We start from the raw sequence: 15,215 nt of genomic DNA, 5'->3' as shown, positions 1-15,215 counted from the left end.
CACCTCTGGCAATTATTGTGCTTTGGCAAAGATCCCTTCAGGAATTCCCCCTTCTATTTAAGAGGTTGTTCTCTCTAAGAATTGTTACTGTGGTCATAAGCCCAGGAGAGGCGAAGAATCCGTTTTGAAGTTAATGACTCCCAGTTGTTAATTGGCCATAGGAGGTCAGTACAGAGCAAGGCACTCATTAGAGCTGGCTGTAGCACCAGCAGGTCCTTGGAAGAACGTTTGCCAGATTGCTCTTATTTCCAGAAAACTGATTATTATGGGGAGGTCTGAAAGGTGCATGCCCAAGGCAAAGGGAACAGAGGTTCATCTTTTCTGCTGCGAAATGTAAGAATCTTGTGTCCTCTCTTTAGGCTCACTGTTAAAGGCTGATTTAAAGTGCCCTGTTCTCGTGAGAAATGAGAATGCTTCAGAAAAAGCATTTTCAGATAAGTTAAAATGCTCACAAAAATGGACCTACTGTTAGAGACTTCCTATATCTCACTTTTTACTCTGGGAAAATCTAGTCTCCACAGAGATGAAAGAATGAAAGAGAACTTTGAATCTGTTCTCTGTTTAATCCAAAGGCTTAGAAAGTAGACTCTGGAAAATTTTGGATATAGAAGGATAAGGGTCTCCTATGTGAGAACTTAAGTGCTTAAAATGTGTCATATTGCAGAGAGGTAAAACCATAGCGTTCGTTATAAACACTTCCAAGGGGGTCGCTCATCAAAGGACTGCAGTGAGTTTTATGAGTGCTCACTGGTACAGCTTGGAAATGCCTCCAGGAGAGTGAAGAGAAAGAGTGGTAAAAGGGATCAGTATATTCCTATCCGACAAATGGAGAAGCTGATGCACAGTGGACAAGCAACTTCCACAGGTGTTTGGTGATGACTGCAGTGCCGCATGCTTGGTGTAGGCACTTGACCTCTCAGATTCTCACAACTCAGGATGCTGTGAAGATGCTCCCAGAAAAGAGTTGTGAAGATTCATTCCGTGAGGCAGACCACCCCCGTCACCTGGGAAGGGCTGACCTGAACTTGCCCAAGTGGATTGTTGCTTCTGTAAATTGTTGGGAAGTGACTGATTTAAACCAGATTACTCAGGCTTGCATGTCAGCAGTACTGTTTGTGTTCATATGAGATTACCTACAGTTTCCTGTACCCTTTTGGAAGTAGGTAATAGCATCTCCAAGCAGGTGATTAGTTATAAAGATGGAAAATAAGTGAAATTAAAATCAGTGCTAAACCAATCTACTTTGCTCGTACCAAATACGTCTACATCTGAGGAACCAAGAATCAGCCAGACAAGAAAATTGTGATAAAAGTGCTAACTTATTTGCAATGATAACCTTTATCAAGTCTTCCAAAAATGCTGTTCCTGAAATGGTGGTCCAAGTCACAACTGTCCTGAAGCATTACTTAAGTCACAAAACCTTCTTCATAAATCATTAGGAATTAAATGCAATAGGTACATGACTACTCAATCTTATAAATGTGCAAAACACTGTTACATTGTTTAAGGACTATCCATTTATTTATGTCCTAAATGATAATACAACTTCATGACTGCACTTACCTCCATGATGTGCCTGTGAAGCATGGAAGTGCTGTAGTCTACACAGCACAGGTAGGGAGAGAGTATTGGAACAGAGAGGTGAAGGACTGGCATTTCAAAATATTTGAGTACCTAGCAGGCAGCAGTGGGATTTTTCACAAGAAACTAAATTATCATGTATCTACATCCTGTTTTGTGTTGTGGCTGGCCCACAGTGTTGCAACAAGTGTGTGAGAAAAGACAGGATTGAATATTTTTGAGCCTTAGTTTGACATCTCAACAACCCTTATGTTCAGGCTGGCAATGCTGCTTGGGTTCACAGTCAAGCCTGGGAAATTAGCTTAGCCAGCCAGTGGTCATACAGGGGGTCATGGTTCATACAGGGCTTCATCAAAGCCCCAGCCATGTAGGAAGAGCATTAATTCATGGGTGTAAGTTAGGAGCAAAAACTCACAAAGGACTAGTCTTTCCTTTAATGCAGGAAAAACAAGAGCCATGACCAGCTGTAAACAAAGCCCCTCTCTTTGCCATGTTCTCCAGGACTAAAGGCACCTACGCAGATTTCTGTGGAAGGTGCCCTGAGAGTTTGGTACAGTGCCCAGCAGTCACACAGGGCACTGAGTGTTCAGCTGTTGACAGAAAGACCAGGCCCCAAAGCACTGTGCAAAGAAAACATGAGAAGCTGAAACAAACTCTTTTAAGAACTCCAAGTTACCCTGAGTACCTTCAGGCTGATAAATGTTTCATGGATGGTGAGCACGTGGCAGATCAAGAGAACTAACATTCAACAAACAAACATCTCTTAGAACCCATGTTCCAAATTGTCAGCATATTTTAAACAATTCCAGGAGGAGGGAAAATCCACTTTATCTTTGAATAGAGTGATTTTTTGCTCTAAGGGATGAGCTTTTTGTTGGCTCTGTTTTATAATGGAATTCTGCTTTAGTTTTGAGCCTTTGAGCCTCTTTGTACATTTTTTCAAGGTCCTTACATGACCTAGGGGAAGGCTGGGCAAGAAAGGAAAGAAGTTCCCAAGCAATGCCTTTTGTATAGCACTTTTTAGCTAGTATTTTTCTGTAAGCAAAATTTAGACCCTCCCCAGCATTCCCACCACCATTTCCTGTGCCCAACTTGCATCTCCACTCCATCCATAGTGGCATCAGAAGAAAGCAAAGTTACTCACCATCTGCTTATGGCTTGGGAAGAAAGTTTGTTCCACCAGGGGGAACTTCTCAGGGCCCAGCAAGTTGAAGATTTTAATGAGCTGAGAGAACTTGGGGTGAGGGAGGGGGAACAAAAAACAGACACAGTGGATGTCAGTGACTTATTGTGCAACAGGCAAATGCTTGCAAAATGTTCTGATAGTGGTGAAGGAGGTGAGAGAAATGTTATCATGTCTTTCCCTCCTTGCTTTTTTGACCTGAGAGCAGCAAGAAAATATGAAGCTGCTGTATTTATCCATGGCCAAGCCAGCCTATGTACACAGACCTTGGACTAAGGGAGCATAGAAGGGATTCAAGAGCCAGAAGGGAATCAGTTTGCATTTACTTACAGATCTACTATGAACAAATTTGCATTCCAAATGCAGCTGGGGAGAGGAGCCTTTCTTAGTAGAGGATAGAGCCAGGAAATCAGTGCCACCACTCCCATCAGAGACCAAATAAACCAAAGCTGTCCCTTGGATCTCTTCCTCACAACCAAATCCAAGCAAGGCACTTTGTGCTGGAGGGCAGGAGAACTGCTAAGGGACAGCAATTACAAGAGGGTTGGAGTGTCAGACCAAGGGAGTAGAGTCCCAAGGGACTCTACCAAGGGAGTAGTGTCAGACCAAGGGAGAGAGTTAATCAGAACTGACATTTATTGTGGACCAAGGGCCCCCCAACAACCCTTCATGAATGACAGGAGAGAGAGGGCTTCATCTGCCTGTCCTTGTCCCATCTACCATGAGGTCTGAGGGGGGCACCAGTCTGTGAGGGTGGTGTCTAGAGAGCAGTATGTAACCTTAATAGGGACAGCAACCACTCTGGTATTTCATAGACAAGGAGGAACATTTGTCATTGTCCCCACCCATCAGCATGAACTTCACCTTCATCACCACTATCATCACCATTATAAACCCTTTTATCATTCAGGGTTGTGCCCGACCAGACACAAAGCTCCCCATGGTAGGACTGAGTTTTGATTTCTGTTAGGTTCCAAAACACCAACAGAAGCGTAACACATCACAGGAAATTCCTGCTCCGCTTCAGCCATCTGTGAAGCAAGCAGACTGTTCTGTATGTTGTCTGCAGCCTCCCTGTTCGATCCATCATTCATCACCCAGAGAAAAAAAATCAAACTTATAAGGGAGAAACCTAATAACCATGACAGAAAGTGTTTCTGAAGCAGGGTTCATATACCAAAGAGAGTAAGAGTGATGCATACCCCAGAATCTCAGGAGGAGCTTAGACACAGCCCTGTTACCACAGAGTGCTGAACTGGCATGACTGCTGGTGAAGCCGTTGGTCCAGCAGCCACATAAGAGAACAAAATGTTTGGGGATTGGTTCCTGCTGAGCTGGTAGATAGGACTAGGTTCCCCATTGAGTCCTATTCACAAAGTAGTTTATAAATTGAATTCAGTTTCCAAGGACCCCAGAATTTGGTAAAATCAAGTTAATTTATAAAAGTCTCCACCCTGGGCCAAGTAAGGACAGATTTTAAGTCCTTTGCATGAGTTTCTCAAGTTACCTATCAACGGTAGGGATGTATTAATCTTGAAGGAGACCCCTGTGTCACATGAGGGAAGTAACACACAGATTAAGGGAAGGAAACAGACATCTAGGGAAGAAGGGAAAGAAAAGCAAGCTACCTTTCTTCCCAATAGCATTAGCTGCTTAATCTTGCATGTTCTGAGCACTTCTGGGCAACAGCTGGAGCCAGTAAATGCACCAAGTCACAACACCAAGGTTAAATTGTAGATAGAGAGAGGTACTGAGGATGTTTTCTGCTGAGTAGACCTGTTAAGACTCCTCTCATGGTTACTGGGCTAGTCTAAGGACTCCAAAAGAATTGCTGCATGAAAAGTTGAAACTTCATTAGCTGGTAGAGAAGAACAACCCCTTTGAGAGTTAAATCTTGGCATGCAGTCACTGTGAAAAAAAAAAAAAATAGGCTGCAAGGTGTGTGCCAGATCCAGGCCAAATGCTGAAGAGGCAGTTGCCAGCAGATTTGCAGACAAATGCAAAGAATCCTTTTCCTAATCTCATAGTTCAAAACACAGCATTTAAAGAAAATCCAGGAAACATCAAGAGGCAGCATATCGCATCACTAACACCACCACCACCCTCACATGCATCAGGAGATAAGAGGAAAAACTCCCAATGTAGAATAATTATTGTTGGCAAGGAGGGTATTGATGTTGTGGAAGGAGGACAGCTTGCTTCTCTCAACTACTTGTACTAGCCCTGCACATTCTAGAAAAGAAAAATAAAGCCCTGTTTTGACTAGCAAGGTGAGCAAACAGGGCTTAGAAGTTAAACAGAATGAGCCAGAGACAGGGAGAGAAGGAAAAACACTCTGGCTGAGAACAGCCCATGCCCCTTGGCGTGTGTGCACACAGCCCGGGTGAACCATGGACACCGTGATGTTGAGGCAATGTACATTTATCCTGGGAAAACAGCTCAAACAAAATAACTGGAGAAACTGTGCAGCTGATAAACAATGTTCTGACTTGTTCCTTTTGAAGCATACAGCTCTTGGCTGTTGCTGAAATAGCGAGTGTTTCAGATGAGAGATTGAGACATCTGGGAGCCTCATCACTGGGCCAAGCCTGCAAAAAGGTCTGACTTTGGTATTGCCCCTCATAGGACAGTTCCCTCCCATTTTCTCTTTTTTTGCCAGTTGTTAGGGACAGGATGTTGACAAAGAGACTCCCACGTTATGTGGTGCAGCAGCCTCTGAGATACCTGATAACAGAGCTCAAGTAACATCTCCCCATGCAGATGGGTAGGAACATTGTTGTCAGCAGCTCTGCTAAATACAACCACACCTTCCACTGCTGGCAGCAGTTCTTGCTTTCTGTTCTTCCACTGGTTTTAGTGAGATTGCATCCAGACCACCAATAACACGCGGGGGAAGGCAGTGTGGCACAGCCTGGTTTTAGGTATTTGGAACACGTAGGCAAGGGAAATACCTTGGCCTGACTGCTTGGAGATGAGAGTTACATGCAGGGAGTCTTTGCAGAGAAATAAAAAGATCCATTCAGAGGACTTTAAGGCCTTTCACACATTTTGAAGGTGCCTAGGTCATGAGGGAGCCTATATCCCTTGACAGTTTGGCTAGGAGTCCGTGGACTCAGGAGGTGACTGTCAGAAATGCTTCTTATTTTCTGCTGCTTTACAGATGCAAAAGTTGCTTTGCAATTACAGACATTACTACCTGGAGTAGTGTGAGCACTACTCCAAGCATTCTTCCCACGGTATTTTGGACTGCAACTTAGAATTCTAATACAGAAATTATTATTGGTGGTTGAAGCATAGTGCTTAGTGTGCTTGTAATATTATTTCTCAATCGTTCTGGGATCATCTTAAAACTTAGATCTCTTAGATGTTTCTCTCAGAGTGTGAGACCCCCTGAATACATTTTTCTTTTCTCTCAGAAACATCTAATTGAAACTGTGCCTGTTTTAATCTTTGAAAAAGTTTTTGTATTGAAGAACTGGAAACCTGGCAACTGTCATTAAAAATCGGGCTGCATGTTTGAGTAAACTCAAACCCAAACTCAGCTGATTGTAATTAGAGTTGCTGAGAATAAAACATGATTGCAAATTGCCAAGGAAAAGCACTCTCAATTTTATCCCCCTCCACAAAATCATAAACATTTCTATGAAATGGAACAATTTTTGGAGAAAATAAAAAATGCAAGTGAAAAGCAGCTTTCCCAGGGGTATTTAATTTCATTTCTTCATGTATCTCAACTCTTTTCTAGATCCAAAAAGTTTCCAGTAATCTTTGTTATGCAGATCCCTTATTTCAAGATGCCTGTTTTGCAATAAAAGTGGAACGTGCACCGAAGTGTCCCTATCTCTCACATCCCAGCTATCAAAAAAACAAAATTTTCTGATTCTGCTGCCAGTGAAGCTTTTTGCCCTCAAATGCCCCACTGCAATCTCTACATGAGCTTAAATACCATCTGAGTGTTGCTCATTCAATGCAATCTTAGATTGCTGAGCATGTTACAATCTCTGGTTTGGGGGTGATGTGTGTGCAGGCGCAGCAAGGAAAGGAGGCATTCTGCAAACCTGTTTAAATTGTTTGCAAGTGGTTTCCTTGATTCCTCTGGGAAGGCTGCCTGTGCCAGCTGTATTCCCCATGAGGAAAGCATGGCACAACCAGACCCAGAGTACCTAGAGCCAAGCTGCTGGCAGAGCCAAGTTTTCCCACACTGCCTTTCCAGCACTACGTTTTTTCTTTTTTTCTTTTTCTTTTTTTTTTTTTTAAGTGTGTTAACTTTGTTTGTTTTCTTTTATTTTAGATGCCTAAAAATAGGCCTTTCACATCTTGAGGCCCCTTCACACCATCAGAAATGTAATTACAAGGCTTGAGTTGCAAAGTGTCAACTAAGCCCTGACTGACTCGAGCACAAAATCAGATGGAATGGACTGTCAGCAAAAGGCAGTGTAAATGTGGAGGCTTTTTGTCTGGTTACCAGGGCAAATGCACTTGTGCATAGGACCAACTGTCAGAAACAATGAGGAGGTGATACTGAGCCTGGAGCTGAAAAATCAAATGGAAACTGAGGTCAAATGTACATTAAACACCTATACAGTCATGGCAAAGTGAGATTGTTCTCACTACCCTGATTATTGCATGACAGCATTTTTGGAAAACCCAAGATCTTTCTTATGGCCTCAACAAACCCCAAAGATGTTGTAAAAGGGTTGAAAACTGAAAAGACTCTGTTTATTACTCTGGCACCATTTTAGTAAGAAATTACTTAAATCCAACACTGCCCAATCATGGAAATAAAAGTCTGAGTCACTACAGACCTAATCTGGACTTTAGCTACCAACCAACACACTGAGAACCACTAGGATATTTATTCCAAGAAGAAAAACAACAATAAACCCCCACTTAATTAGGTGATGAGGAAGATTGTTATCATCTGCTATAAACATTCTATCTCACCCAAGCTCAATTTGTGCAATGAGTAAGAGAATTCCTGAAAACACATCTAAAAGTTTTCCATGGTGTCATATTGGAAAGCCCCATCTCCTTCTCACATCCATATAGCTGTAGTTTCCTGCTTTGAACCCAGAAGAAAGCAGGGAAATTTCCATTCTGGAAGCCTCAGTGATCAGAGAAGACATTTTGGGACAAAACTACTTGGAAAACCCATACGCCAATTCCAAAATGGTATCAGGATCTGACTTCCTCCTGCAGGTGCTGTCATGGTCAACCTTACTCTTGTGGCTCTTGGCCAACTTATCTCTCCAACTCTCCTGCTTCTGCAGCTTCAGCTGCCTTGGAGCTGGTCATAGAAATGGTCTGGGGATTTGGGGTTGAGAAAAGTCAATGATAATGTTTTCCAAGGTTTTCTGAGATTTTCATGTGAACTTGACAAAATTTAAAGAATGGTTGAAGGGATCTTCCAGTGCAAAATATCAAAACATTGTCCTGTCCTCATCAGAAGTTGATTCACCCAAAGTCTTAGCAAGGTGCTGTGTTTCAGGTTCAATGAACCAACAATTTATGACAATATTTCATTTCATTCTGGGACTGCTGAGAAATGCTACATGTGTGGTGATTTGACCCTGACTGGACTGATTTTCTCTACCTCTTCCCATGTGGGTTCTTCCATGCCTGACAAGAAATCTAGGTGCTTCTGCACTGTCAGCTGTTGGTGATCCTTTAGAGTCTGGGACAAGGAAACATCCTGCTCAGGGTGAAGAAATAACACCTTGATATAGCTAGAGGCTGATAAAGAAGTAGTGCTGGTAGTTTTTTTCCCCCAACAACTCCTTCCTGGATTCCTAAGGTTGTTTAGATTTTAACCTAAAGAGACCAACTCCTGTGAAACTCCTGGAAGGCGAGCTGGGCTTTCTATCAGTACCAGAGATCTCCTGTGCAGTGCTGACTCACAGCAGAGCTGCATCATTACTTACCACCCAGGGCTTGCTGCAGAAGTTGTAGATGGAGTAGAGGGAGTTCACCGTGTGGATGCCACCATACTGGAGGCCGATGATGAGGCTGCGGAAGTCTTCCCCCAGCGCCATGCTGTAGGCATGCTGGCGGATCAGGACAAAATCTGGCTTGAAAGACCTGGAAGAGACGAGGAGAATGGTGTTTTACTTTCAAATGCTCCAGAAGCACTTCGCTCCTTGTTTCTTTTCCATCCTTCCCATTTCTTTTCACTAACACATGTTGCTCTTCTCTGGGCCTCTCATGGTGTATTGCTTGTGTTATAATGTAACAAACCCAACAAAACCCCCTAGTCATTAAAAAAAAAAAAAAAAAAAAAAAAAAAAGGAAAAATCCAACATAGCTGCAAGTGTGAGAGCATAGAAACAGGCCAAACAGATTTTCTGCAGTTTCCATGTCACTCAGGCATGCACAGGAACAAGCCACAAGCAGAGCCAAGGGTCATAAATTCACTGGTGGGGGGATTCTCTTTTCTTTCTAAAAGCTTGGCCGTTCTTGGCAAGCTCGTTGCAATGTGCAAGGCAGATGAGGGAGCAAGTTTGTTTCCTGACGATTGAGCTCCATATTGAAGCCATGCCCAGTGGGTGGGGAGATCATAAGGGATTTCAAAAAGCTCTCATACACATCCATACATTGACACACATTCTCTCTTTAATCAGTTTACTACATACGCAGCACATCCCAGGCTCTTATGGTTATGAGTCAACAAGTGAAGGGCAGGCATGGCCATGTAATTAATCAAATGAGCAGAGCCCCTCATACACTGCTGTGACTCATGGCATGGACTTCCACAATATTATTTAGCAAGAGTGGAGCTTGGACTCCTATGGTTCAACAGCAGCAGCCCTCAGCTAATGCACAGAAAAGTGAGGCCCTTTCTAGGTAAGCCAACAGGCAATGGATTATCTTTCAAGCAGCCAGATTTTATTCCTTGCTGACACTCTGTCTTCAAAGCCATTCAAAAATATCTGGAAACAGCAGCTGGAAAGAAATGGTTCCCCAAATGGAGCTCAGCAGTTCATTCTTGAAGAAAGGGGCTTTTCCACGGAAAGAAGGGATTATTTTACAAGTTAACAGAGGTTGCATCAAGGACATTGAAAAATTTCCATGCTGTATTAAAGATTTTCAGAGAAATGAGCTCTGTAACCAGGTCCCATTACCTCACTACCCTCGAACATTTTCCTTGCTAAGAGACTATAATTTCTATCCTTTGGAAGTATGAGCTGGAAATATTTTGGGTTTATAACCCCTATTTATATTTCCATCATTCTGGCAGGGAAATGTGAGATGGTGACTCTGGGCCAGATTGTGGCAACAAGCACTGTACACAAACCCCAGCACAGCTTTGTTGTTTTAAAGCTATTCATTTTGTTTGTTGACCTTGGACTTTTGTTATCACCCGCCTGAGACACGGTGAGGAGTATGCTCAGCTTTTGTGATGCAAGAGGCCAAGCTGTAGAAATGTTGTGATTCCCTCCCATGGAGTTTTTTTAAACCTAGGCATGTTCCCTAATGTACTTGGCACCAAAGGTGGTGCTTTTCTCCAGCAGCGAGATGCATAATGAGCATCGAGAGGGCTGTGCTATCGCTGTGCAGCTGATTTATGGACCTCCCTGGTGTCAGTGGGGTGACCCCTGCTGAGAAACAGCAAGTGAATACAAATCTCGGAAAGTCTGAGCTGCTCCATTCTGCTGAACTTGCTGTGTAGAAAGTACCCTGGAGGCAGGCACAGGTCCCCAGGAAGGATTAACCAGCTACTTAGGACCAGGCCTCAGTATCTATGCTGACTTACTGAACAGTTGTGGTGCCTGGAGAGGCAGGAGCTCCGGGCATGTCTCTTCATCCAGCTTTCTGAGAGGGGGAGGACACACAGTGGCTGGGAAACTGCCTTCATTTGCTTTACTTTTGCCAGCCAAAAGCTCAGGAAAAAAGCTCTTGTCTTTTCAGATCCTGGCAAAGAAAGAGTTTCTCCACTTCGACGATGGACACAAGAATACAGAATTAATGTAGAAAAGCCTATTCTCAAACTCTGTGTCCTGTAGGAAGGCAGGGCACTCTCTCATGCAGCAGATGAGGAGTAAATCTCTAAAGTGAAGATGGACACTGAATCCCTGTTTTAAGCTGTGGAACAATGTGAATGTTCCCATGGATACTGAGAACAAGGCAGTGGAGTGCCAGGCCTGGGACTAACTGAGAATAAACATCAGCTGAAGAGCACTAAAGCCTGAACAGAGAAACGGAGACCAGCAGCAAAATGAATAACAATCAATAATATTTCTGTGCAGAAAGCAGCTCCCCAGCATGCAGAGCAGATGATGACAACGATTCCTGCTGGGAGATTTCATGCCTTAAAGAGATCTCCTATTTCTTATTTCTGCATATAGCCATAACTCTGACTTGCTTCCTGGTCCTTCAGCTTTTCTCACTGAAGCACAAAGAGATTCGAGGGCATGAAGAAAGAACACAGAAGAATACACTATTTGCATCAGAAATAGTGTGATCAACACATAAGATTGTCCCCCTGTGGTGAGCACTGGTGAAGCCACGCCTCAAATCCTGTGTTCAGTATTGGTCCCTCACTGAAAGAAAGACATGAGGTGCTGGAATGTGTTGTAGTGAGGTGGGGATCAGCCTCTTCTCCCAGGTAACAAGGCATAGGACAAGAGGGAATGGCCTCAGGTTGTGTCAGGAGAGGTTTAGTGGATATCAGGAAAAAATTCTTCATGGAAAGGGTTATCAAACTTTGAGACAGTCTGCCCAGGGAAGTAGTTGAGTCACCACCCCCTGAACTGTTCAAAGGGTGTGTGGATATGGCACTTAGGGGTGTGATTTAGTGGTGAAAATGGCAGTGCTCATTAATGGCTGGATCAATGCTCTTAGAGGTCTTTCCCAACCAATTCTGTGATTGTCAAAATACCTCTTTATGACCCTTCTGCTGTGCATAATCATTTGTAGCCAAAGGGTGCTTTATATTTCAGCACCGTGATGGGTGAGAGAGCTTTTTCCTGGTGTTTTTGGAGAAGGATGGGCTCTCCTGCTCTCTTTTTAGAAGACTGACAGTCTTGTAAGACACTTTGCCCTTTGTGTCAATAGAAAAAGATCTTCCCAGGACACTGAAGATGACATCCTCACTTCAGGTTCTGGCTACCCTCCATTATTCTAGGAGACTTCATTCAGCTTTCAGATACTTCCCAGGGATCAAGACACTCTGACTAAATTCCCTTCCAAAGCCTTTCCTATCTGGCATGACAGAAAAAGAGAACTGCATAATTTATCAAAATGATACAAGTTTTGCATTACTGGCAATTAATGAAGCCTTCAGGGAAGTGTCTGAGGCACAAGTCCAAGCCATAAGAGGCTGCAACTTTTTCCCAAGAAGTGCAAAAAACCCTCCAAATATGTAGTGCCTCAGGTGTCTGACACCTAATAGAAAATGGCATTTACAAATAGGAACAAGTTCTTTTTGTGTGTTGCTTCAGTGTTAATAGCATTGTTATTATATTACTGAAAAATCAATGACATTTTCCCCTATCACAGTTTAGATTTAACATTCTGTTTGATGCTTTAGTAAAGTGGAAAATTTGCTAAGAAAAAATGTCCTTTCAGTCAAAACCACATGTCATATTTTCCGCAGAAAGAAATAAACCTGAAGTTATTCAAAGAAAGAACAAATGTGACTGCTTATATAAATAAGGTAACACAGAGCTGGTTTTAGAGAAAAAAGAAAGCAACATAGAATAAAGAAAAATCTCTCCTTACTAGGCTGGAGGAGAGCAGCAGAGTTGGTTTTTTTTTTTTTTTTTTTTGAACATTGTAATACAGAATGGCTGAGTAAAAAACATGGGAAGTGTGGGAGATTAGTGCAGCAAAACCAGCAGGAGCCAGGAATCACAGTTGCAGTAGGACCAATACCACTGCAGGCAGATGAGGACAGCATGGAAGATGCTCTGATTTGCTTCTCAGCCACAGGTCAGTGCTCAGCTAACCATTAAATCATGTCACACACTCTCTGAACTGTACTCTGGCAGTCTCAAAAGTCTGCCATATATTTTACTTCTAAACTGATTGACACTGACAAGGAAAAACATGTGGACTTAGACAAAGCCTGAAAGTAGTAACAACCACACCTGCCAACACCAACTTGCCTTCAAAATGCTTGTGATCCTAAGCTTTTACAGAAGTTGATCCACATACTTTCCAACTTCACAGAATAAAGTCATAGAGTAATTTAGGTTGGAGAGGATCTTTGGAAACCATCTGGCCCAACACCATGCTCATTGCAGGGCTAACTTTGAAGTCACATTAGGATGATTGCCATTCCCTGGAAGAAGCCTTAGTAAAAACCCACATGGAAAGGAGACAGATTGTGGCAGGATTGATTAAAAAAAAAATAGCTGATCAAGACTGAAACAATATACAAAAGTTTTCAACTATTCTTGTATTTAATTCTGGATGAACTAATTATTGACTGCTCCAGACCCTGGCGGCTTATTCCTTATTGGAAAGAATTACTGTAAATGCAAAAAGGGTCAGGGAGTAGTTTAGTATCTGAAATGCTCTCCACCCTGGTCTGCTCAGAGTGACTTTTTCTTTCTGGCAGCTGCCTGCATGCCAAATGCTTTCCCGATAACTGTCAGCATCCTGCCTGCACGTCGGCTGGGTGCCAGCAGCCGGGGAGGTGAAGGGGGACATTATTCATCTGGGACATCAGCAAACCCCCAGGGGAGAAGCAGGCCTCCAAACAGCTGTTTAGCAGCAGGAGCTGAGGTGGAACTAACTGAAAATAAATACATAAATCATCACACACCACTGTCTCTTCTCTTTTGTATGTCCTGCTAAAAGAAAAATTAAAAAAAAAATATTGAGGACAGGGACAGACAGGTGAAGAGGGGGAGATATTAGTGGAAAAAACAATGTTAGATCATTCCCCATATGGGAATAATTTCTCAGTTTATAAATGTTTACTAGAGGTGTTAAATTGCTTCATATGTAACTGCAGCTTGCCAGGGTGTATACCCTGTTAGACACCTCGCCCCAGCTCATTGTCTCTGCAGGGTATTTCAGTGAGGAAAGTGGTCATTTGGCACATTGGTCCCTTGCCTAAACTGAATTATCAAAAGCTTACAGGCTGTTACAGATACTTCTCCATTACATTTATGGATTGCCATGCCATCAATAGAAAAAATATTGCCCAAATGTTTCTCAGTGTTAAACACATAGCACATATTGTACTCCACCATGGGGCACTTTCTGTGAAACTTGGGACAACCATGCGCTCAACATATTTTTCCATCTGGCTGCTAGAAACCTAAACTTTCCCTATCAGTTTCTGCCATTTTTTCTCCTATTTTCAACTTCACAGAAAATTGCAGAAATTTGGTTTGGAAGCAGCAAAACAACCAACCAATCAACCAACACAACACCACCCCACCCCCAGCCCCCAAAGCAACAACAATATCTAGAAAAAGACATTCCAATTAGGGTCAAGAGTTAAATTTAAAAATACAGGAATTAGACAATGGCTGGAGTTTGTCTTTGGCACAAGCTTCTTTGAACATAAGAAGCTGAACAATGACCTACTGCCTACCAATACTTCTTACATCAGTGTCCAAGAACAGCAGCTACTCCCATGACCTTCCTGGGCATTGTCCCTGTAGAAGAGCTACAAGAAACCATCAACTCCTGTGAACAAATAGTCCTGGAGAGACAAGAAAACATATTTCTAGCAATGTGCAACTACTGTGTGGTGAGCAAGCATGGCCTCTGTAGGATAGAAAACCTGCATGCCCCTTTCAGATAGATGCTTCTCAATGGGCCTTTGGGGTGAGTGAACCTATTGGGATGGGAAAATGCAGTGGGCAGAGGACAGTGTCTTCACTGGGCTTTAAAGAGTCTCACACCCTGGAGCAGATACATCTTTTTTAGTCAGACTACACATCTCCTGGAGACTGCAAGCTCTGAATAGCAGGGAAACACCTGTGAGTTGGCCAGTTTCTTCTTTCTTCTCTACCTGTCCCATGTAAAAGGATTTGCCTCCTTATGCTGTGACCATACCATAGCTCACAGTGTGAAAATATACTTAAGGAAAAAAGTACTTTCAGGGATTTTGGGGATGGTGATTCAATAGGTTGCTGAGCTGTTGTTACAGCACAGGGATTTGTAGAAGCACTGAATCAGCTGGAAGCAACAGGAATGTCAGTGTAAACTACAGGAATGAATGGGCTTGTGTGGACAAAGTGGAGAATTCACTGACTCCACCACAGCTGTGAGTAGCAAGGGCACATCATCCAGGGTGAGCAGGGGAGACACACACCTTACACGCACAGGCCACATGCAGGCAAGGCCTGTAGGACTAAACATCATTCCATGACAGAGATCTTCCCCACAGCAAAGCTTTGTCTCGGGTGCTGTTCTTGTTTCCTTTGGACACCCCTCTACACTTGCCAGGGTCATTTCTCCTCGCAGACTCCTCCCCACGTCAGACCCTGGGTAT

General features: G+C 43.1%; 1 protein-coding gene across 1 annotated transcript in view; it reads right to left on the bottom strand.

Moving 5' to 3' along the window:
- The window catches only part of SYN3 (synapsin III), a 192,169-nt gene that overhangs the window by 122,907 nt on the left and 54,047 nt on the right, over window positions 1-15,215 (bottom strand). Inside the window, exons 6-7 of the mRNA XM_053978623.1 lie at window positions 8,686-8,842; window positions 2,726-2,815 (exon numbers count right to left, since the gene is read on the bottom strand). Of these exons, the coding sequence (XP_053834598.1) occupies window positions 2,726-2,815; window positions 8,686-8,842 (247 nt within the window). The remainder of the gene's footprint in view (window positions 1-2,725; window positions 2,816-8,685; window positions 8,843-15,215) is intronic.

The sequence above is a fragment of the Vidua macroura genome, chromosome 5 (assembly GCF_024509145.1).
Source record: "Vidua macroura isolate BioBank_ID:100142 chromosome 5, ASM2450914v1, whole genome shotgun sequence".
Lineage (NCBI taxonomy): Eukaryota > Metazoa > Chordata > Aves > Passeriformes > Viduidae > Vidua > Vidua macroura.
The sequence above is the reverse complement of the archived record's forward strand: the minus strand, read 5'-3'. Positions and strand labels throughout refer to the sequence as shown.